The sequence below is a fragment of the Onychostoma macrolepis genome, chromosome 16 (assembly GCF_012432095.1).
Source record: "Onychostoma macrolepis isolate SWU-2019 chromosome 16, ASM1243209v1, whole genome shotgun sequence".
In the NCBI taxonomy this organism is placed as follows: Eukaryota; Metazoa; Chordata; class Actinopteri; order Cypriniformes; family Cyprinidae; genus Onychostoma; species Onychostoma macrolepis.
This window is the reverse complement of record NC_081170.1, coordinates 30891770-30916628: the sequence shown is the minus strand read 5'-3', so window position 1 is coordinate 30916628 and position 24859 is coordinate 30891770. Positions and strand designations below refer to the sequence as shown.

The 24859-nt window shown below is 35.0% G+C and overlaps 1 protein-coding gene across 3 annotated transcripts in view; it reads right to left on the bottom strand.

Annotated features, from left to right (window-relative positions):
- The window catches only part of grik2 (glutamate receptor, ionotropic, kainate 2), a 228797-nt gene that overhangs the window by 153572 nt on the left and 50366 nt on the right, over nt 1-24859 (bottom strand). For all 3 annotated transcript variants that reach the window (XM_058746765.1, XM_058746766.1, XM_058746764.1), the window contains 3 exons: nt 22259-22426; nt 21443-21700; nt 6732-6913 (listed from right to left, as the gene is read on the bottom strand). In XM_058746765.1, coding sequence (XP_058602748.1) covers nt 6732-6913; nt 21443-21700; nt 22259-22426 — 608 coding nt within the window. The remainder of the gene's footprint in view (nt 1-6731; nt 6914-21442; nt 21701-22258; nt 22427-24859) is intronic.

Here is a 24859-nt window from a genome sequence, read left to right as displayed (position 1 = left end):
ATAGTGTTCCTTAATCTAAAGTGTCACCAATATGAAAAAAAAGGAAATGTCATTTATTTAGTGCATTGTGAGTGAGTGAATGAAATTAAATTAAATGAATGAATGAACAATAAATACTGTAAATAAAACCCTTATATATATATATATATATATATATATATATATACACACACACACACTGCATATATACACACACATACAGGTGCATCTCAAAAATTTGAATATCGTGAAAAAGTTATTTTTTTGTAACTTATTTCAAAAAGTAAAACTTTCATATTTTCTAAAATTATTACATGTAAAGTAAAACATATCAAATGTTTTTTTTGTTGTTGTTTTTTTGTGATGATTAGAGCTTACAGCTCATGAAAGTCAAAAATCCAGTATCTCAAAATATTAGAATATATATTCAGATTAATATCACAAAACAATTTAACATTTGGACCAAAAAAAGAAAAAAAAAAGAACTTGGATATAATAAAGTAGAATACTTTTAAAATCGGTCCAAAATATAATTTTCAGTGCAGCAGTAATTTAATAAAATAATTATTATAATGCTAATAAGTTCATTAAAAAGCAGATATGCATCAAGAGTGTTTTAAAGCACTAAGCTCGGCTTCTATTTCTTGGAGAAGACAAAGTATTTAAAAGAAGAGCAGATGGGATTTTATTTTGCTCATTGCTTGTTTGTCTCCATAGCTGTAATGAGCTCTCGGGTTCCCACGCCAACCCAACCACGCATTCACGCGGCATCTCTCGCAGACTGACAGACAACTCAATCCATAACAATAATTAATTTATGGGCCAAGCTGTTGTGTTGCTAAACGTTGAACAACAATCGTCTAAACCCAAGTGTCAGCCTGTTGCATTCGCTCTATTTAGTGCGTACTTCAGGGCGATGTGAAACATACATGAGGCGGCTCCGTGCAAGTGCGCCTGGTAACAGCTGCTACATCACAGATGAGATCCTGTATTAGCACGTGAGCTAATTGTGCCCTGCGCTGTGCGCCGGATGGAAATAGACGTCTTTAACATTGCTCACCCTGTGATGTCTTCAGCTGTATTACCAGGAGCTGCTGTGTGACACAGGTGTGTGTTTGTGTGATACACACTCAGACTGCTAGAACGATTATAAATCACACATTATTACCGCTGTCAGCCTGGCGAGGGTGATTAGAATGGGTAGAGGTCAGGTCAGTAATTACATTTGTTGTTGTGTGGTCTAGCGCTGTTAATAACAGGTGGTATATTGTGTCCAGGTGGACTGGAAAAGCTCCAGGAGAAATCTACAGACTGCCGGTGGAAACTCATATACTTCGATGAGCCAGCAGCACTGGCACCATTAGTGAGTAAAACTGTCGGTAGGATAGCCAGCGGGAGAGCATGAATTAAAATGGACACATTTAGATCATTATAGCGCTGAACTTTCTTAAAGTGGTCATATCATGAAAATTGTAGTCATAGAGAAGTAATATGGAGGTATTATGATGGATAATACTATTCCTAAACACCAGAAGATAAATGCACTGTTATTCCAGTTAGCACATAACTGACTCAATAAGGGTGAAAAATGGAGGAAGTCCTGTCTCTGATGTTTCTGGCTATGTCAACCCGACACAGCTCTAAAAATGCTTATCATACAAGTACATAAAAATGTAATGAAAGTCAAGCTTCCTCTTGTGGAAAAGAAATACACTGTAGCATACTTTTTTAAGTTCTTGGACTTGTGGTACTTGAGGAAATAATATAGGCTAAGGCTACCTACAGTTGAAGTCAGCACTTTTTGAATTTGAAGATCAGGGTAAATGTAACATATGTTGTCTTCTGGGAAACATGTAAGTATCTTCTGTAGCTTCTGAAGGGCAGTACTAAATGAAAAAAATCTTCATTCTGTTCAAAAGTTTTCACCCCCCAACTCTCAATTCACGGTTTTCCCTTCTGGAGCATCAGTGAGCATTTGAACCTTCTGTAATAGTTGCATGTGAGTCCCTCAGTTGTCCTCAGTGTGAAAAGATGGATTTCAAAATCATACAGACATTGTTGTAAAGGGTTAAAATACACACAAAAAATGCTGGAAAACCAAAGAATTTGTGGGATCTGAAGGATTTTTCCAGTTTAGTTTAACTGTTCAGGACAAACAAGGGACTCATGAACAACTATCACTAAACAAAAAACCACAGCTGTGTATCATTCAGGTACCAACACAGTATTAAGAATCAAGTGTGTGTAAACTTTTGAATGAGATCATTTTTCATGAATTCAACTATTATTTTCTCTTGTGGGCTATATGTAAACATCTTTTATGTGAAATATCTTATTCAGGTCAGTACTAAATAAACAATAACATGAACTTTGTATGATCCCTCTTCATAAAATAATTAACATTTTGCAGATTCTGCAAGGTGTGTGTAAACTTTTGATATGGATGGATGGATCCTTCCTCCTTTTTAACGTAAAAAATGTCATAAATGCTACATGGCTAATGTTAGAATTAGCCATATTACTCATTTGACACCAGTAACAAAAGATATGAAAAGTGTTTTCTCCTATTTTAAAACTTGATAAGCCTATTTGTTTTGCTATCCCAGCTATGCAATATAAAATGTTGCTTGCCTTTTATTAGTAGTGTTTACTGTATTTTACTGTAATATTGTTTTTACCGTGCTGTTTGTAACCTTTTTTAGGACAGACACAAACAAGCATCCTAAAGTTTGAAAAAAGAGTGGCTGTATTATATTTTATAATGGTAACAGAACAAGTCCCTGGTCATTTCAGTCTGATCTTAAAAGTTTGAGTGGTACATTTCATCACAGTGTGTTTTGTAAAAGTGTAAAGGTCATTGCACACTGAGTCAGAAATTTTGCGTGTGTTTTTCCGTTTTTTCGTATTCCTCATCCTTTCCTATCAAATGCATGCTACAGATGTGAAATCGCAGATAATCGAACCTGCTCTGAATTATTTTTATGACGGATGAAAGTTGCGGAGGCAGTGTGTAAACGTGATTGACACAACGTGAGGTCGTATTTCTTTTTTAACGTGCGGAAATTTCATACTCAGTGTGCAATGACCGTAATGCTGACAGTACAAAGAGGCTGTTATTTTAAGGAGCAGTTCAAATTATATTAGACGCAACAGCAAACCCACAGTTCATGAAATAATGTGATTTTTTTATTTATTGTGAAACGATATTCTGTCTACAAATTGTCATAAATGTAGTATAATTGTTTTCGGTATACAAAAAGCGTTATTTATATATAAATATATAAAACAAATAAAATGACACAAAAATATGATTATAGAACACATTATTTTATTCCACTAAATTCAAAATAATAAAATTGTTATTAATAAAAATAATAATAAAAATAATAGTAACTAATCTGATAGATCCAAATATCTGAAATATTACATCCTTGCTAGACCCACTTATCATTGCCATCATCAGCCCCAAAGTGAAATTAATTATTAAATTCAGTCTTGTGTGAAACATATGGTTGGGAAATAATGTCTCTGTAGCCTGAGCAGATTTTGCAAAGTTCAAAAGTGTGGACGACTTCACAAAGCCAAAAGTTTCAAATGTGGATATCACACAAACCCTCTGAGAGCTGCCCATTATAGAAGCATATATCCACTGCCACTAATAATGAGTATCTTCATTATCACTTCAGTGGTCTGAAACTGATTAAGGAGGTCTGTGAGTCAATCTCTAGCTGAATAATACCCACTTTAATATTTGATTATTCCTGTAATTGGGCGAAAATTCTTCCAGTTAAGTCACACATTGAAATATCAGTTTTCTCTTTGGGTCTCTCTAATGCGAGACTATTCACAGAACTCTAGCAGTGCATACCCTTATCCATTGTTTGTCAAATTTTATTTAATCAGTCTTTCCCAATAATATTAGATTGCATTATATGCTACACTGATAAAAAAAAAAAAAAAAATGAAGGATTTATTTTTAAACATTTTTCACTGAGAAACGGCTAGCACATTTCACAAATAATTAAAGAAATGGCAAGTAACACTGACTTAAATGTGAATTTAAGCAGGAAGACTGAAATAGTACTTTCTTGTAAAGCATTCTAATCATCTTTGTTTTACTTCCAGCTTCAAAAATAATTTTCAAAGTAAAATATAGCATACAATATACTGTAGATATAAGGAACAACAGTGGTTAAGAGCAGTGTTCTTGTAGGGCACTTCACATCATGAACATTACCCTATTGACTAATTACATGCAAACATACTGATTAACGGAGCATGTAAGCTTGACTGGCTGATAGGTAATCAATGAAACCTGTACACTTCACTGATTGTGTACAAATCAATCTCACACACAAGATCAAAAGAGACAATAAATTAACAGGTCAACAACAATGCATGCACTTTTCTCCTTCTTGACATAAAAATCTGAGCTTGTAATCACATAGACAAGCCACATTTTGGGATCAGAAAGACCAGGGCTTCATTCTTCACATTTTGTGTAAATGTAAAAAAAATTAAAAATAAAAAAAAATTCAGAGCTTCTCATTTTTATAATTCGTATCTGGCTAATTCGGTTCTTCACATACTTCACATTCTGGATTGAGTTGAGATAACTTGAGTAGCAATTGGTTGGTGACAATGTTTAAAATGATATACTCCAATATCATCTAAATCATATATATATATATATATATATATATATATATATATATATATATATATATATATATATATATATATATATATATAAGTCATTAAGTCATTCACTCTGTTTCCATCCAAAGTTGCGAATTTAACTTAGGCACAAAATTGGAATATTGCATAAAACATTTGCGAATGAAGCGTTTCCATGCTGTTTGGGAACGCAGTCATGTAACAGTTATGGGAGGCAATTATACAGAATTTTTTTGATGACAGACTTTACTCAGGGATTTCAGAATGACTATAACAACATGCTGTGCAATGAGATCAGTCCGATCCTGTCCCATCGTGCAAAGCCACATGAGTTTTTGATGCATATGGAGGAATTTATTCTGTAAATGTGTTTCCATCTCCCATTATTTGAATTAACTCTTTTTCGCACAAGTCAAAAACCACCTCAAGCGAGAATTTGCAAAATAAGGATTTTTTTTTTTTATTATTATTATTATTTGGTGTTTCCATTACTTGTTTCTGCTGAGATACTTCAAAATGTGCATAAAAACGGATGATGGATACATAGCTAATGTCAGTCATTTTTAAAGACCATGAAGAGGGAGTTTTCATGGTCAAACCTTCAAACATTTGGTATGTCTCAAAAGCCCTGAATGTGCTCTTTACAGTACTTTGTGACATGTACTGTATGTTCTCAGAGAAATTTGATGAAAATGTATTTTCTTTAACAGAAAAAAAAAAAAAAAAAAGTTTATAGCTGGGTCTCAGGATAAACTGCACTTGTAAATGTCTTGAGATAAACAAGTTGTGTTGATCTGCTTAACACTAGTTGGAACCCTGAATATTGTTGAAAAAGTGTTTCTAGTTTTTGATGTGAACTCTCAATAAGCTTTTAGGTTATTGTGCCTGCAGCTCTGCTTGAAAAGGCTTAATTTAGGGAGTTCTTCAGTCCCCACTCAGAATAAACACATAAAGTTTCACCAAACCACTGCCCTGCTTGAGACTGAGGATCAGTTGTTCTCTTGCTATGTTTTCTAAAATCTATGATCACTCAGTACTTAAAATGAATAATTATACATAACATTAGAACTTCAGTTCCACACTAAAGTAGTGACCAACCTTTGTATTCTTTTACGTTTGTTTGTTTGTTTGTCTGCCTGCCTGCTACCCTTCAAACTGTGTAGATACCGTACAATTTCAGACACTGTTTTGTCAAACCAATATTTAAAGTTTGTCTCAATGAACTTTCCTCTCGCAGTTAAAAATTACCATTGCTACTACTCACAATTATATCAGCATCTCAAATTATGTTTAGTAGCATCATGTGGTGGAAATGGCTATGTTGGATTTTTTCTTTGTTTACTTCACACATCACGTTCATCATATTTCATATCAAGCATGCTCTTCACTGACAATCTCATATTCTTGGTAAGCAAATACACTAACCTTTTGATAACTTTTTTTCTAACTTTAATAATGTATGATGGATTTTCATACTTTCAAAGTTAATAATAAGACTGAAAGTCTGGGTCTAGGATAATGGTAAAACAATAAAATATATACATAAAAGGTTTGGGAATCAGCAAAAATAAATAATGAAGACATGGTAAAACTGTTTCGAGACAGCTGCAACCGAATGCAATCTTCATATAACAGAAAGGGGGAAGGATGATTGGGGGGGGGGGGTGAAAACTAAATTGTGCATGTGGTGAACTATGTTTTTATATGTACAGTATGCATGTATGCATAGCTATTTCCTCAGCAGAATGGCATAACATTTGATGGTACTTATTACAATAAAATAATAACAATAAACTCAAAAAATCCCATGTCTATGTCTTTCTTAAATGCATATCCATAATTCTTTATGTGCAATAATTGTCTGTACACCTGTGACTCGCTGCTATATTATTTAGAAAACCCTATCCTTCACTTTTGTTCAAGTTACATAATGTAATGAAAAGGATTCTTTACTCTTATCATTTAAATATAATATAAATAAATTTAAATTGAATTGTATCAGTTCATTTTAAATACATTTTCCACATCAGTCTTTGTAACCTTCCGTGTGAAATCAGATAATAAAAGTGACTCACCTGTTTAAGGATGCCAGCTGCCATTTCATGACCACAGTCAAAGATCACATGAAACTCTTTCCCTCGTTTCATTTCTTTAAGAAGGGGCTTGGCATCTTTTGTTTCTGATGGTAGCTGCCGGATTTTTAATCGGATGTTGTAACGAGATGGAGCCTTGATGAGCTCCTGTAATCGAATCAGACCTAAGTGGGAGAGAGAGAGAGGCAGAGAGAAAGAGAATATGAATAAGGCTATTACAGAATTACAGGAATAGTTCACCCCAAAATGGAAATTCTGTCATCATTTACTCACCCTGATGTTGAAAGACATTTTATCTTTCATGGAACACAAATAGACAAGTATCGTTTATATTGTCGCCAAATATTGCTGCAAAATAACCTGCTCTGACGAGTCTGAATGTGACAAATGATATTTGTTTATTACCTTTATTTCATGGAGGAGTGCAGCTTGAACAATCAGTTTGTGTTCAATGAAGAAAAAAAGTCAGATGACAGTAAGCTACTAAATGATGACAGAATTGTGATTTTTGTGTGAAGTATTCCTTTAAATGTACAACAGAGCATCAGAAATATCATTCGGAGCCATCTATATAAAAGCTCCATTTCATTTAATCCTTATCTTTCTAATTAGAAGAACATAAGAAAGCCATACGGATGGATGTTTAAAGTCATAATATTTTTGGGGAAGAGAAATTGTTAAGCTGCATGGCCCCTTGCTATCTATCTCTCTTCTAACTCTCTTGCTCTCTTCTCTATTAACTACTTCCCAGTGAAATGTTGGACACTCCTGTCAATGAAATGCCACATCCTAATGTAATGAAACATCACATTCCCACTTCAAAAGGTCATCAGCTGAAAAAAATGATATCTAGGTTGCCCCCAAAATCCCATCGCCCTAATTTACTTCACACAATGGAGGACTTATATCTTCCTAGCTACTCAACTATTCAAGACCAAACAAGAAATCATAGAGTTAGCGTCTTCCTGAATCTATCTCCACGTTGTTCTTGTCCCAAATGCCACAAGACTGTAAGGTGTGGCATTTGTAATTTAACCTGCGTTTGCCAAGCCGCACTGCTGCGGACTCTACAGCATTATGTCACCAAAGCGGGGACACAGAAGAGGGCCGCTAGGACTGAGGGTGCCATTTGGAACAAGATCGTTATTTTCATTCTAAAAAACAAAATAAAAATTTTTGCCTTTGATAAAATTTTATAAAATGATGTTACGTATTTTTATTTTTTTCACATTTTACGACATTTTCAGTGTAATGAAGTGTGTTCAGATTAATGTAAATCTGGCAATGTTTAAATACGCTGGTTGTTGTACATATCGCAACAGTTTGGAAACAAAATGTCTAGTCTACAATTGTAAATTGAGACTTTTTTTTATTTTATTTTTTTCAGTGAGCCTATGTTGGTATTTTCTTTGTTCTGTCTTGTAACCAACTTCAAGGATTAATGGAAAAGCATGTCTTTACCTACATTTTTGCTTCTATATACAAATCCACTGCCGTTTCCAGCTGAAATGAACACTAGTGGTAGTTAAAAACCAACATATTATTGCTTTTCACACAAATTATGATTACAGGGTTGATTATTGATCAATAAAAGCTTATTTTTGAACAATACTATGTTATGACCTCAAAAAAGTAGTGCATCATTTGTAAACTAATGGATTTTGGTGTTTGCTTCAGATAACCCCTAGAGAAAAAAAAAAATGACACTTTATTGTATTTGTAATATATTCCCTGTTTTAATAGTACATTGCAAATATACTAACAAAAAATTACTATCTTTAAATACAGTGGGGCAAAAAAGTATTTAGTCAGCCACCAATTGTGCAAGTTCTCCCACTTAAAAAGATGAGAGAGGCCTGTAATTTTCATCATAGGTATACCTCAACTATGAGAGACAAAATGAGAAAAAAAAATCCAGAAAATCACATTGTTGGATTTTTAAAGAATTAATTGGTAAATTCCTCGGTAAAATAAGTATTTGGTCACCTACAAACAAGCAAGATTTCTGGCTCTCACAGACCTGTAACTTCTTCTTTAAGAGGCTCATCTGTCCTCCACTCGTTACCTGTATTAATGGCATCTGTTTGAACTCGTTATCAGTATAAAAGACACCTGTCCACAACCTCAAACAGTCCAACTCCAAACTCCACCATGGCCAAGACCAAAGAGCTGTCAAAGGACACCAGAAACAAAATTGTAGACCTGCACCAGGCTGGGAAGACTGAATCTGCAATAGGTAAGCAGCTTGGTGTGAAGAAATCAACTGTGGGAGCAATTATTAGAAAATGGAAGACATACAAGACCACTGATAATCTCCCTCGATCTGGGGCTCAATGGGCCAAAATACCAGCAACAGTGTGTGAAAACCTTGTGAAGACTTACAGAAAATGTTTGACCTCTGTCATTGCCAACAAAGTGTATATAACAAAGTATTGAGATGAAATTTTGTTATTGACTAAATACTTATTTTCCACCATAATTTGCAAATAAATTCTTTAAAAATCCTACAATGTGATTTTTCTGGATTTTTTTTTTTTCTCATTTTGTCTCTCATAGTTGAGGTATACCTATGATGACAATTACAAGCCTCTCTCATCTTTTTAAGTGGGAGAACTTGCACAATTGGTGGCTGACTAAATACTTTTTTTGCCCCACTGTATATAAAAAGTATATTAGCATCTTGCTTTTGCCTATTTTCACAATACAACTTTTAACACACTTTAAAATAATTATAATTTAGTATATTTTCTAAAAATATATATTACAAAAATATACTTGAATTGAAAGTTCTGTTTATTTTTTATAAGTATATTTATTTGCACTTTACTTAAATATATATTTTAACTGTGTGCTGAAAATGATCATTGTAACAATGCATTGAAAGTATACTTTCAAAGTACATTATTAAATAACCTGAAGTTGTAGTATGTTTTAAGTTACATTTTTGAGTGATTAAGTTTACTACTTCATGCTTGGAATTCACTTCATTACTTGGACATACATTGCTTTCAGAAAGTAATAAAACAATAACTAAAGCAAATAAATTATATTATTATGCATCAAAGTGTACAGTCAAATAAACACTGTCTATATTGCAAGGCCAAAAACTGAAGTTCACTCACTCTGCATTAATATTATATCACTGCATTATTATAACATATCAATATAAATTTTATGGAGAAATAAAGCTGAAAAACAACAGTTGGCATTGATATCTGTATAAAGCTGCAGAAATAGTTCCCCAGGAATTAGTTTTTAGTCTTTTTCAATATTGTTTGGAAGTGGAATGACTGACATATGGTGGCCGAGAAGTGCAAAACAAATCACAATTCTGAAAACAAAATAACAAATTACGAACGCAAATGCAAATCTAAAAAACTAAATTCAGAAAACACAATTCAGACAAACCGGAAGAGGTAGATATAGTTTGAGACAGCGCCATTGGTGTGAGAATAGATTACTCACCGCTGACTGGACGAGACATCTGTCAATCAAGGTATACAGGAAGAACAGCAGAGTAGTGGTAGAAAGTTCGGAGATGGTTTTAAAGTAGCTCAGTTTAAATGTATTGTATGAATTGCCCTTACTACGGAACAAAAAATATTGAATAGTGTGAATAGTGTCTATTCACACTCAGTGCAACTAGCCCGCCTTGTTGACAGTAATTCCGCTCTCCAACGTGTGATTGTGCTGGTTAACACTTTAAAAACGGACAAAATTCATCAGTTCTAGTGGCGCAGATGGTTGAGCGTGTGTTGTCAGACAGTCTATGGTTCGAGCCCGCCTTTTGCCGAACTTTTTTTCCCTCCCTTTTCAAATCTCAAACTGTACCTCTTACCGCTACCTCTTCCGGTTTGTCTGATTTGTCGTTGTGTTTTCTGACTTGTTATTTTGTTTTCGAATTTGTCATTTTGTTTTCTGAATTGTTTTGTTTTTTAGATTTGCATTTGCGTTTGTAATTTTTGTTTTCAGAATTGTGATTTGTTTTGCACTTCTCGGCCACCGTACATACAGTTTGTCTTTAGACCTAATAATTACACATTTAGATTTGAGTGATTGTGGATGGACAACAAATACATTATGAGACAAATGTTCAGGATATATTTAGCTGAACATCTCTAAAAAAAATTCCTCTACGCAAGCTCTTTAGCTAAGACACAGAATCTGTTTGTGGCGGATGCAGAAGATGTCCCATCCTCACACTTGAAAGCCACCAGGGCCATAATTTCACAGAATGTTCCATCCATTACTTTTTCTTTTCTTTTAAATAATGTTTTTGGAGAAAATATGTTTATAGAGTATAGGGCTGTAGGTTATTATAACTAATTAAAAGCTAATCAAATAAATACATAAACAATAGTAAATATATTTATATATTTACTAATATTTACTATATTTCACTGGAAAAAAAATTCATTGAATTTACTACATGTTTTTAAGGAAAGTGGTTGCAATCAATTTATTTTAGCTACATTTAAATGAACAAATTTAGTTGACTAACTTTCAGCATGTTTTTTTTTATTTATTTAAATGCAGCCTAGCTAAAATATATTGTTTGCAAACACTTATCTTAAAAAAATATATTATTATTTTTTCAGTGTACATAAATCTTTCATATTACGCCTACATTAAGCCTTTTTTTAATGTAATAACTTTTACATAGGCTATGGCAAAATATATATTTTTAGTGTGTTTCCTAAAAAGATTCAAAAACCGCGCCGTTTTCTAATCAGTCGCGTGACTTCAGCCCGTCCAATCACAGATGAGCTTCACTAAAAACTCAAAGAGTCACGAAAAGAAAAAGGTAAGAATTTCAATCTGCTTTATTCCTATTTAAAGCACTTTTGAACGTTTATGATTTATTTTCGTATCTTATTTTAACCAGCTCAGCAACGCTAATGCAAAGAGGAACTGACACACCATTACATCAAAGTTGTCAACGGCAAGTGTTAGATATGCAGTGTTCTATATCACAGTTTGTCAGTGGGAAAAAAAATCTTTTTTTGTGGTTTTCTTTCTCAGTCGGACACAGACAAACAAGTCCGGTGATTTTTGTCTTTTAAACCAGGAAGACGGCTGACAGATCTAACTGACACTCGTGCCACAGAAACTAAAGCAACAGGTAAGAAAGACAAACCCACCCATTCACTATATTACAATAGTTTTCAATTTTGTGTTAATCGTTATTTATGATCCGCTTCGTCAGTTTCATCTAGCTTATCCATGTGATGCTAATTAAGTTTACTAATGCAGCAGAAGCCCCGGTAAACAAAGCGGCTCGAGGAGCATTTATAATGGCTGTTTTGCTAACGTTATTTACCATTTCAGACTGATATTTGCTCCTCACGTTTTTTTATTTGAAACTCATACTTGCATATGTTTTTGAAATCAATGTTTTCAGAGCAAAGGCAGCAAGGAGTGCTGGGATGTCAAAGTTAACAAGATGGCTGCAATACTATGGGCCTAAAGTGAAGTAGAATTCACATTTATTTAATTGATGGGTTTTAGTGTTATGCGAGATGAAAATCATAATTTTCTGAAAGGTTTTTTTTTTTTTTAAGTATTTCTTCATTTTTGGATGAATTGCTATTTTTGCAAATGTAGCAGCACAAATGGGTCTTCTGAAGCAGTACAATATTTTAGACTGAAATTTAAATAATTGATCAACTCATGCATACACAGCCCAGACAAATACTGGTTCTTTCACACCACATGGAGGACATCATGATATCCAAGGATGTTTGATGTAATATAGTGTGCCACCATTTTTGATTCAGAATGAATGACATATTAAATTTCAGTTTGCCTTTGATTCAGAGTCATTGTGCTTCACAAGAATACGAGTTGGGTCTTGAAAGTTCTAGTTCTAGTAGGCTTTCTTAAAGGTCCCATGACATGCTGCTTTTGGATGCTTTTATATAGGCCTAAGTGGTCCCTAGTACTGTATCTGTAGTCTGTTTACTGAAATTCAGCCTTGGTGCAGAATTTCAGCCACTACGAGCCAGTCCCATAATGAGCTTTCCTTAGGACGTGCCATTTCTGTGTCTGTAGCTTTAAATGCTAATGAGGAGGAGAGAGGCGGGGCAAGGTGGAGGGTGGGTGTGTGGCCTTAACCAGCTTGCGCTACCATGCACTAATGTTGACAGTGGATGTATCACAATGGCTCGTAGACACACAGTCCTTCAAGCTTTTCAGTTTGACCCAGAATCTGATCCGGATGGATAAGCACCGGATGAAGAAGCTGCAACTCAGCGGCTACAGCAGGACGTCTCCGAATGGTCAGTTTAAAATATTGTGTCTGGATACAGTACTTTAGTTGGTTTGTTTATTTATGCTGTTACAGTTATTATCATGTAGATAATGCTAGCCATAGGCTCGGATGAAGGAACTAAAAAAATAGTTTGGTGTTCATTTGTTCATCCAAACACTGAGCAACTGTCTTCGCTCGTTTGCAAGCCATGATGTCTCTCGAGGAAAAAAAAAATATTGCGCTCGCCACGGTAGTAGCTCATTTTCTCATGGGCAGGCAAAGCAGAGAAAGGGGAGGTAACCTTTCCCCGTATGACGACATAAAGGGAAGATTCCAGATTGGACCATCTGAGCTTTTATTTTCTCAAAGGCGAAGCAGGATACACAGAGCTCGGTTTACACCAGTCGCCATTTCTAGTCACTGGGGGACCATAGACAGGCTAGGGGAACTCATACTAATGTTAAAAAACCTCATAAAGTGAAATTTTCATGCCATGGGACCTTTAATATGGATTACAAAAAAGGTATTGTGTGTTATACATTGCCCTCCGAAAGTATTGGAACAGTAAAGACAAAATTGCTCTGTTGGCTGTGGTTTCAAGACATTTACAAATATGATTAAAAGATGAATATGAGACAAAACTACAGAATGTCACATTTTATTATTGGGTGATTCAACACATAGATGTTTTACCAGCTAAGAAGTTCAGCACTTTTAGAGTTTCTTCCCTCTATCTGATGTGAGCATAAGTATTGGAAGAGTTGCCTCACAGCTCTTTCTAAGTGATCAGCTGTGTCCTGTTGCATTAATTCTTCAGATATTAAAAGCAGGGAATGTGTCGTATCGGTTATATCCATTACTTCTGAATTCTGCAATCGATGATGACACACACAAACCAGGATGAAGATGAGGGAGCTGACTTTGAGAGAAAAGCAAGCAATTTGGATGCTAAAAGAAAGAGGAAGTCAGTTAGAGCTCTAGCAAAAACAAAGAGCATGGAGAAATCAAGAGTTTGGAAACCATCAGCAACCAACAACTACCTGATCAGCTGAGAAAACAACAGTAGTTGATGACAGACAAATCATAAAAGCTGTGAAAATGAACCCTAAAAGACATGTCTGTAAAATCACCAACAACTTCCAGAAAGCTGGGGTGATGCTCTGACAATCTACTGTCCTCGGGAGACTTTGACACAGAATTACAGATGCTACACAGCAAGATGCAAACCTCTGACCAGCTCCAAAAATAGAAAGACAAGATTAGAGTTTGCAAAAAGCACAAAAGTAAGCCAGAAGAATTTTGGAACTGTGTTTATGGACCGACGAGACAAAGATGAACCTTTATCTAAGTGATGGGAAAGCAAAAATGTGGAGAAAAAAAGCATCTGTAAAAGCATGGTGGAGGTGGTGTCATGGCTGTCTCTGGAACAGGCCCTTCCAACTTTACTGATGACTTAATGTATGATGACAGAAGCAGAATGAATTTGGAAGGGTACAAAACCATCTTGCCTACCAATATTCAAGAAAATGCCACCAAATTCATTAGGAAGTGCTTCATATTGCATCAGGACAATGACCCAAAACACCTGCCAGTTCAGTCAAGGAGTTTATAAGGGCAAAGAAATGGAAAGTCTTAGATTGCCCAAATCAATCTCCAGATTTAAATCCGATTGAACATGAATTTCACCAGCTGAAGAGGAGAGTAAAGGCAGAAACTCCCCAAAACAAGCAACAGTTGGAATTGGCTGCATTAAAGGATGGGAAAAGTATTTCAAAGGATGAGACCAAGAGTCTGGTGATGTCTATGGGTGCCAGACTCACTGCTGTGATAGTGCGCAAGGGATCTGCAACTAAATAATGGCTTTTAACCTTCTATATCTGCCTTATGTTCAACTGTCCCAATACTTATGCTCACATCAATGATTGGGATGAACTCTAAAAGTGCTGTTCTTTTCATTTGGTAAAACATGTATGTGTTGAAACGGCTAATAATAAAATGTGACATTCTGTAGTTTTGTTTCATATTCATCTTTTCATCATATTTGCAAATGTCTTGACTCCACAGCAAAAAGAACAATTGTGTCTTCACTGTTCCAGTACTTATGGAAGGCACTGTATTTCCACTTGTACCTATCTTAAAGTTGCTTTAGGTTTGTATAAAGGTGTGTTGATTTATTATTTATATTTATTTGGTTGTTTTATTAATAAAAAATTGGTTCAATTCAAGCTCAAGAACATTCAGCTGATACACCCCTGAACGTTTTTTTCCAAATTAAATCCAGTTGACTGGAAGACATGTTGTGAAAATTACTACAAGTTTTTGAAAGTACTACAGGGTTTTAAATGGGTGCACGCCCTACTGAATAAACACCACTCTGATCCTTAGTTCACACCTTTATTTTCAATTATTTCAAAGACTTGTAGAAGCACGCTAAAATGGTATAGCTGCATCACCATAGGTTTTTTTTTTTTTTACTCAAGTTAAGACTATTGGTTAGGTTTAGGGTAGGGTTTAATGTAGGCGGCATGCTCTTTTCAAACACAAAATAGACTTTTAGTGCCACTCACAACTTTATTATGAACTGCCACGAAACGTACAACAGCCGACGTAATAAAACATTGTCAGATTCACATTAATCTGTTTCAGATAAAGCTGAATGCACTTTTAGAGCCACTCACTGGACAACATACAAGAAGTAACACAATACCTTTTTGCAGAAATGTCACCTCAGGCAAGTTTTTCCAATGAGCCTGGGTTGCTTGTCATACAAAGTAAGTAAATTAATATTAATTTACAAATCTGTTTATTCACTATTATGCAAATGTGACTTGCTAACAATTAGTATGTAGTATCAACTTTATTTACTATTCTGCTGAACACAAGACTGTGCTGGTTTAGTGATCTTAACTGGTCTCCTTTTTTAAGGTTGTTTTTTGTCAAGTTTATGTTCTGTTTAGTTTCCCTTAGTTGCCCTTATTTGGTATTCCTGTTCCTGTCCTCGTTATAGTTCATTAGTTTCCACCTGTGTTTGTTAATTATCCCATTAGTTCCTTTCGTTTGGTTCAGTACTTATAGCCCTGCCTTTCCCCTGTTTCTTTGTCCTGTCTTGCATTGTGTTTGCTTTTTCTGTGTGGAGTTATTAAAAGATTGTGTTCATTTGACTACCTGACTCCTTCGTGCTCAATTGAGCTTCTTGCCCCAACAACCCGTGACAGTTTTAGAGATGTTTTTGGCCTTTTTTTAAGCTGGTCAGACTACTAGCTAGATCAGATGAAGAACATCTTGGTCAGGCTGGGAGACCATTTTAAACCAGTAAACAAGCTTATACCCGGATTTCAACTGCCATACAATTTGCATGAAAAAAAGAAACTTGACCAAGCTGGTGGTTTCGCTGATTTGGCTGGTCGGCCATCTGATCTCCCAGCCTGACCAGCAGACAAGCCCCAAAAACCTGACCAGCCTAAGCATTTTGGCCAAGCTGGGAGACCAACCATCTGCCTGCTGTAATTTTTTGTGGTTTGTTTCTCTTTTTTTTGTTTGTTTTCTTTTTTTTTTTTTTTTTACAGCAGGGCTGCAGCTTCTGTATAGCCCTGCCCTTGAAGTACAGGTAAAAGTGTGCTCATTCTCAGTTAATGAAATTATGAACCTTAACTTATAAAACAGATACGCACACTGATTCTGGTTTTTAGCAGTGGCATCCTTTTTCATCATTGTTATGCAGATGTGAAAATGCAGGAACTAAGAGGGCATTAGCCCACCAATCAATACTAACGGGTTATAAAACTTAATACTATATACAATAATGACATAAAATGAACAACTTTTAAAATGCACACACTGTAGCAGCATAGATTATTTAATTTGTATGCACTGATCAAATGTTTTTGATAGCTAATATGGCTTCCTGCGGGTCACTATTTAAAGCAGGTTTGCTCTTCTACTCCTTTGCGTAAATGAAAAACTGCATGTGGTGATCTTTACTGATTGTGTCTAATACCTTCCAACCGTTTGTTGATTCATATTTAACAAAGCATATATATTTCATCAACTCAAACATTTATTAAAACCCATCTGGAAGCCCCTGTTTATGCAACATAACGGCCCGTAATAAATATCCATGGAGAGGTTGCATCGTTCAAATGCTCCCTGCCAAAAAAAATGGCCTGTCTGACTTGTAATCCTCTGCGGTTGTCTGGTCCTTCTCCAGAAGAGTGCTGCTATGATCTAGTGATGTGAGATGAATGCTGCTTCCCTTTGGCGTTAATTGAAGAGGAACGTGAAAGCTGACTTCTGACTCGAAGCTCTGAACGCTCCAGACAGGAAGGTCAAGGTTAATGTAGCCTTGACTGTATTTATGCGTGACTAAATGTGTGGAACAAATTGATCGAGATTAAAATCAGGTCACAGGCACGACAAAATGCAAAGGTTTTACACTGAAGAAACATCCACACCCCTGTTTTCTCATTAATATCAGAAGCATTTCTGAGATCTGGAAGGATATTTCAGATCTTCATCCTTTGAGGATAAAAGTCCCTTCTGGTAAATTAAGATCTGACTTGGCTGTGATGGAGCAATGAAACCTCACATGAATATCTGCAAGTGGAGATCCGATGTATTCTTATACATTTTGTTCAACTGATTTCACATCAGATGCTGGCTTTTTTAACAGTCGCTGGCAGTTTTTAGCCTGCCTTTTAAAGGATTTGGCTGGAATGAAATTATCTTTAGGTTAAATTAAACTATCATTTTACCCCAGGCATAATCGTCCACTCCTTTTAAAAGCACCTTATTAGTTTAAATTTAGCACGTAAGCAGTGAAGAGGCTCAGATTACAATGGTTGCATTAAAATGATATTAAGACTATGAATTATTTCGTAGCTATAAAAATGGCAGTTTCAAAGCGGCAGTTATCAAAGCAATTATTAGGACATTACAGCAAAGCCCTAAAAAATGATGCCTGTTTGGAAACATGGCACAGCAGCTGTCTAAACAATCTCGTGGCCACTGTTAGTGCACATGATGGGCTTTGAAAAGCACTGGATTGGTGCACTCAGGCAGAATAAATTGAAACGGATGAAATGGTTTGATGAATGCAATTTTCTTTCTTGTGCTGACGTATTGAATAGCCAATAGCCAATGTGAAGTTTGCCCAAAGGTCTCTTTTTCTATAAGGCATTTTATTATACAAAAAAAAAAAAAAAGGATACTAATTCTGAAAAGTCATAAATGTATGGCATATGACTCCTGGGCCATATTTCAAGTTGTCTTAAGTCCTACAACAGCAGCTCACGTTAACTGAATACAAGTGTGAATGAGATTTGAGAGCTACTGCGAAAGTCAAGATTTAAGCAAAGTGCTTAGTCTGTTCCTTACACAAACCCATCATATGACTTCAAAGGACTTCCAATAGACTGCATTATAAGACTGGGTGATATGAGGAGATATATATATATATATATATATATATATATTAGTGTTATATGTTGTGTACTTTATATTGTATGAAGTGAAATGTGAATTGTATGAAATCTCCATAGAGATTTTGCTATTTCATTTATATAGTTGTATGCAAATCTGCACACTACTAAAATGTATCGACACATTGGAGTGATGATAGAAACATATTAATGAGAAAATAAAGCATAGGATAAGGATTAATGTGATAAGGTAGGATAATGTATTAATGTAATTATTTAATTCATAGTGAAGAATATGCAGAGATTTATTTTTACATTTATTTTCGTAGTTTTTATACCTGAACACTACATGATAGTGTTCCTGAAAAATGACCTACCTGAAAAAATGTAGAGCATTATAATAATTTCATTAGCACTCTTGTTTGCTTCGCTTTGTTTTTTATCTTTAAAATAAAATAAAAATAAATAAATAAAACTAAATAAAGATTTTGGACCAGTTTTTTCAGGGTATAGTTGCTGAAATGCATTTTGAAATGCATGGTCTGTTATTTTGCAAGCACATATTTTAATTGCTCTTTAATTTATTATTGTGTCTAGTGTATTATCCGAGCTGTGAAGTTAGAAAGTTATTTCACACTAAAATAATGGTATGATGAACATTGCTTATGTCTTGTAGCTATACTTTTAAACAGTGAGTATTTTAACGTTTACAGAATGGCCCCATAGAACACGCTGACGGCGTATAATGTCTGCGCGAACAGGGTGCACAGAGGAATGCAAATACATACGTTGACAGGCAGGTAGAAATATTCCTTTATGACTATGTCACAGTGGTTATTTCTAAATATTTTCTTTTAGGGCATTAAATAACTTTTTTTAAACCGCTAATCTTTTCATTGCATGTCTATTTGTGAGCACTGTTCCTCTCTGCTGATGCGGTTTGTCCATGAATGGTATATGCATAACCTGTCAATGTGAATCCATTGACACATTTAATAATTTAACAGCATTTGTTTTCTGCAATGCAGACACATGCTATGTTAGACGGCTCGAATTTGCTTTGACAACTCGCATGTCAAATTATAAATTATCAGAGCTCTTTTATAGCTGACACATCCCGCTCATAGAGCTACTTTTACTCAATGCCGCAGTGGCACTTGTAGATATGAGCTACCTTAAATTTCCTTTTTCATTCCTTTGTACGTGTTGTATCTAAAGATACTTCACAGGCATCTATAGTTCCCTTAAGAACTGTCTCATCTGTGATTCCACTGGTCAATGAAAAATAAAAGTTTCTTTAAATAGTGAAAAAAGGTTCTTTAAATTATCATAATGTTCTTTACACTAAAAATCACTGAAGGTTTCTTTATGGACCCCAAAATTATTATTTTATTATCAGCTTAGTTTGGCATCATTCCAAAAACTCCCTTGGAACCTTTATTTTATTTTTTTAAGACTGTATGGCATGTGAAAAAAAAAAAAAAAATGCTGTGTGCACTGCCATTCATTTCTAACACAATATTGAATTTAACAGCTGAGCAGTGTTGACAAAGCTTTGTGTTGCAGGCTGCCAGTCCACTTCTGCCATTTCAGAGCTGAGCCATTAGGGAATGCCATTATGGCTATTGATTTGCTTGTTTGCATTCGTTCATGAAGTTGTTGTACAGCGTGGAAAGAAAGACTCCAGTAGTGATTCTGAGGCAGACCTCAGAACAGCCACCTCTTGTGGAATCAGTGTGTGAACATTTAACCGTTATCCTGTCCATCATACTGTCTATCTTATTTCTATATTTCTATATTTCTATATGATATAATAAGTCATAAATATGCTATAACAGTCACAATTATGAGATACTATGTTGAAATTATGAGATAAATATAGTTATGGCTTAAAATGGGTTAAAAATGAAAGAATGGCAAAAAAAATACTATTTATGTCATAATTATGAATTTTAATGTAGTAATTATTATTTATTTTTTTTAATCGCACGTGCCCTGTTTAGTATTTCTTTCTAGCTTTTAGTATGTAATTTTTTTTGTTCTTTTTATCTCACAATTATTACTTGGTATCGCAGTTTCCTTTTTTTTTTTTTATCTCAAACTTATGACTTTTAAGGTCATAATTATCATATATGGTGGAAATGGCCTTCAATAATTTTTAAACCAGTGTCGCTTGTTTTGTTCCAGAATGATTTGACATTTTTTGAACCAATCGGTTGAGTGAATGATTCAGCAAACTCTCAAAAAGACAGTCATATGTAACAACCACTTTTAAATTACACTGAGCATAGTGGAAATCAATTAAAAATAAAAATAGCACAATGCAACAAAACAATGTACACATTTAAAGCCATGCATACAAACATCTCTGTCTTTCTATTGTTCACAACAATACGTTTTTAAAACGTACAAGTTTGTATGTCAAATAAGGATGGCTTTTTTTTGTAGATTTTCAATGAAATTACATATGCGATGAATGGATTATTAATTGTTTTATAAAACACCATATGTGAAATTCAAAAATCAGTATCAATTAATAATTCGGTGTCCTTTAACTTGTCAGTGTTACTGTGAATTAATCAGACAGTGAATAAACCTGTTTAACTAGACCTACAGTGTAAGCTTTAGTAATGTTAAAGATCTTCAGTAAATCTAAGCAGTGTGCCTTGGTCCTTATTTGGGCCACATTTGTATGAACACAGTGTCACAGAATAATAGTGTGTTGTTGCTGTGCAGAATTGTGAATAGGGCTGAGTGAATGCTTTGGGAAATCTGGCAGCAAATCCTCTAGTTGGCAAGTTTGCTCCTGAGGCGACCTCTGGCATATGGCATATGTACCCCTCACTGTGGTAGCACTTGCTGCCTACTGTTCTAACAGAGCCTGTCAACCAGGGGGGTTTGGCCATACTGTAGGCCAGACGGAGACCAGGGAATGGTGCACAGTCCAGGCCAAAGGGTCAGTCTGCCTAAGGACGGCTGGAGAATAATCACAACACACTACGAGCACTAAAGCATTGAGCTCTCACCTGTGCTGTCATCGTACACCACAGTGACCGTTTTCCACTTGAAGAAGTGAACCAAGTCTAAAATGGCTCTGCTGAGGGAGGAGAAGTCTGGGTAAAGGCTGACGTAGAAGGAGTCGCGGTTGTCTGACACTTGGTGCTTCCACTTGGTCTGGATGTGCGGCACCCCCAGAGCGTTACAGATGGACTGCACCGCGTTGGCCGAAGAACTGTGGGAGGGACCGAAGATGGCCGCCACACCCAGAGAGAGCTGGTCACAAGCTGGAGACAGAGGACAAAAGGCTTATTTTCCTTGTTTTATTTTGTGATCTTGTCATAACAGAAACACCAGAGCCCGATTCATAGCTACTTCCAGTGTCCAAAGTAATATTTATTGCAATAACAGTAACGCTGAACTCATTTACTTTTATTCCCCATCATTTTTTATTTTTTTTGGCAAAGCCACTGTGTTTTAATTGCGTCTTTGTAATCTTTAAATAAACTGGCATGGAAAAAAGCACAGTTACAGTGGCAGCGGCTAATGGAGTGTATAATCATTATAAGAGAATTCAGATGTTTCCCCAGCGTGTAAATGACAGATGATTGCAGACTGCGAACCTGTCTCAGGGGTATCAGTAGTTCACTGAATCACCCCTTCTGACTCATTACCTAAAACCAATCAATTCTCTCTGCATATGCACCAGACGGCTACTGATGTACTCCTGTGGTTAAATGAATTCAATCTAAAGCCCACGTCCTTCCTCATATATCTCGCAGCACATTTGTCTCTGATCGTGTAGGGTCTCGCGGAAGACAGCTGACAGCTGGAGATGGCTTTACCTTTTCTGGAGGCCTCAAAGCTGTCGTGGATGTTTATCCTTTGGATGTCGTATGTGAGTGTGGTGTTTGGCAGTAAAGTTCTGTTCCTGTTGATTGTATTTAAAGCAAACTTAAAGGCAAGTTCTTCAGCACCAGATGGGCCACTTTCAATGGATTCAAATATCCCCCCTAAAAACAGAGAGAGAGAGAGAGAGAAGAGAAAACACAGTTTTATTAACCTCTCACCTTCTGAACTATGGTTTCCAGAGAAATTAACAAAAATAAATAAATAAATAAATAAAATAAAATATAATATAATATAGAAGATTGCTGAAAATAATTTAAGTATTCATTCATTGCATGCTTGGATTTGCATACTAAATAAATTAGTCCAATTTTTATTTATATTTAAAGTAAGGTTTGATATCAATTTCTGTCATAATCCAAGACAAATATCATGTTGAAAAATAAATAGAAATGCATTATAGTTTAAATTGGTATTGAAGGCAATTAATTTAACTTAAGAGTGTTTTTGACCCACTTAAGTAGGACTTAAGTACATATTTATATGTCATTTCATAAATACTTGTAATGTCATTGAATTATGATTAGAATTATGTACTGCTAAATGTACTGACAAGCATTTATGGTAAACTAAAATGTACTTTAATGTCATTTATGTTGAAACTTCTATGTCATGTATTTAAATATATTTGTCATTACACATTTGTAATGATAAAGTTGCAATTACAAAGTACAATTTAAAAATATATATTTTTTAAAAAGTGTACATATTTTAAGTATAAAAATATATTAACTAACTATTTTTACTTTAAAGTAAATCTTAATTTAACATTATAAAGTGTACTTTTTAAATTGTACTTAAGTGTATTAAAACAGTCATGCAAGTATACTCTCTTTAAGTACAACTAAGTGACATTTATTTCATTAATATTAAATTATCTGCAAGTACAGTTTTGTTTTAATATCTTTAAGACTTGAAGTACACTACAACTGCTAATTCAATAATACATTTTAATACACTTCTTTTTCACAGGGGGACGAGGGCAATAAATACAATTTCACTGGTAGAAACACTGTAGAGCAGAAATAGAAATATCAGCTTAAAAATAACTAATATGTGATATGGCACCAGTGTAGGTTAAGTGCAGTGAATGTCAAAGAATAATGTAATGTAAGAAGTTGGAAGGAGAAAAGTATATTACTGTTTGCTTTGACTCAACCCATTCGAGCGTATAATAGATATATATCCAAGCTCCTTACAGAAAGCATGGTTTTTGAGCGCAAGCTACACTACAGCTTTCCCTTTGTGAGTCTGCTTGACAGGCTGTATATAAATGGATGCCTTTAGTGTTGGGGACTGATGTGTTCTGATTGGCTGGCGAATCAATCAATCAAGCCCTGGGGAGCAGTGAAGCACAGCATAGAGAGATTGAAGCGTTTTGCTTGGGTCAGTCAGCAGTTTGCCCCTGTTGACTCACCATATGTCAGACTAGAGCTCGATTCGGTGTTTTACTTGCACTCGCTGGAGGTTCCATCATTTAAATGATCCCTCAAGACAGTACAAATAAAACCATTTCACCGGCACACGCTCTCTTTACATGACTCTCTACTGTCTAACATGTAGGACAAGAGCAAGTACTATTAATTGGTGTTGTTTCAAGTATCACCTACAGCACAGGCTACTGCTGAAAACTGATGTGAGTGTAACAATAGTAAGTAAAATCTGACATGAACTGGTTTGCAAAATGTAAAATTAATACAGATGAGGAAAGGAAAAAGAGAGTAAATGAATAGAGAGTGGTTGGAACAAATCGCTTAAAGCATTTTCTGTAAAAGAAGAGGGGGAAATTGAGATGCTCGTACAAATCTCTCAGTCTTTTACAAAAGAGAAGAAGAGGAATACAAGATAACATAATCAAACAACCTCCCCATGTGGATTTAGTATAATATGAGCAAAATATGCCTTTTTGTTGGTAATTTTGAGGAAATGTGTGTTCCAGTTTAAAAGTGTGTCTGAGGTTTCAGTCACTGTTGTTACAACCATTATTATTCATGGTTACATCACTTCAAAAAAAAGTGCATGAATAAGGAGCATAACCTGTCCATTATAATCATTAGAGTGTTCCAAAATAATGTAATGATCAAACATTTACTGAAAAAAGTGTGCATCCATAAATATGAGTTATATGTTATGGCATGTAGCTTTTAGCAGATTTGACAATTTCTAATCAATTTAAAATTCACAAACTAGGCGTATTACCTATGCTTAAAATCATCACTGTGTTTTAGTACTGAGCTGTAATGTAGAATCAGATAGGTAGTTTAAAAAGTAATACTGATTTCCTGTATGAAAACAAATGTAAGGTTACTAAAGGTCATCTACTGATATTATAACAGAAAGGTAACAACAAACTTTTCCCCAGGAAATGCATTCATACATGTTAAATATCCATCATCCATCTCGTAACTCATAGGGCGAGCTCTGACAGTGATAAACCGGGGCTTGTATGACATAATGAATCAATTTCCTGTGGGGAAATGTCAGTTTCTCAAAGAGATCTCTCAAGCAACTGACAAACGTTTTCATCAAATCTGGAT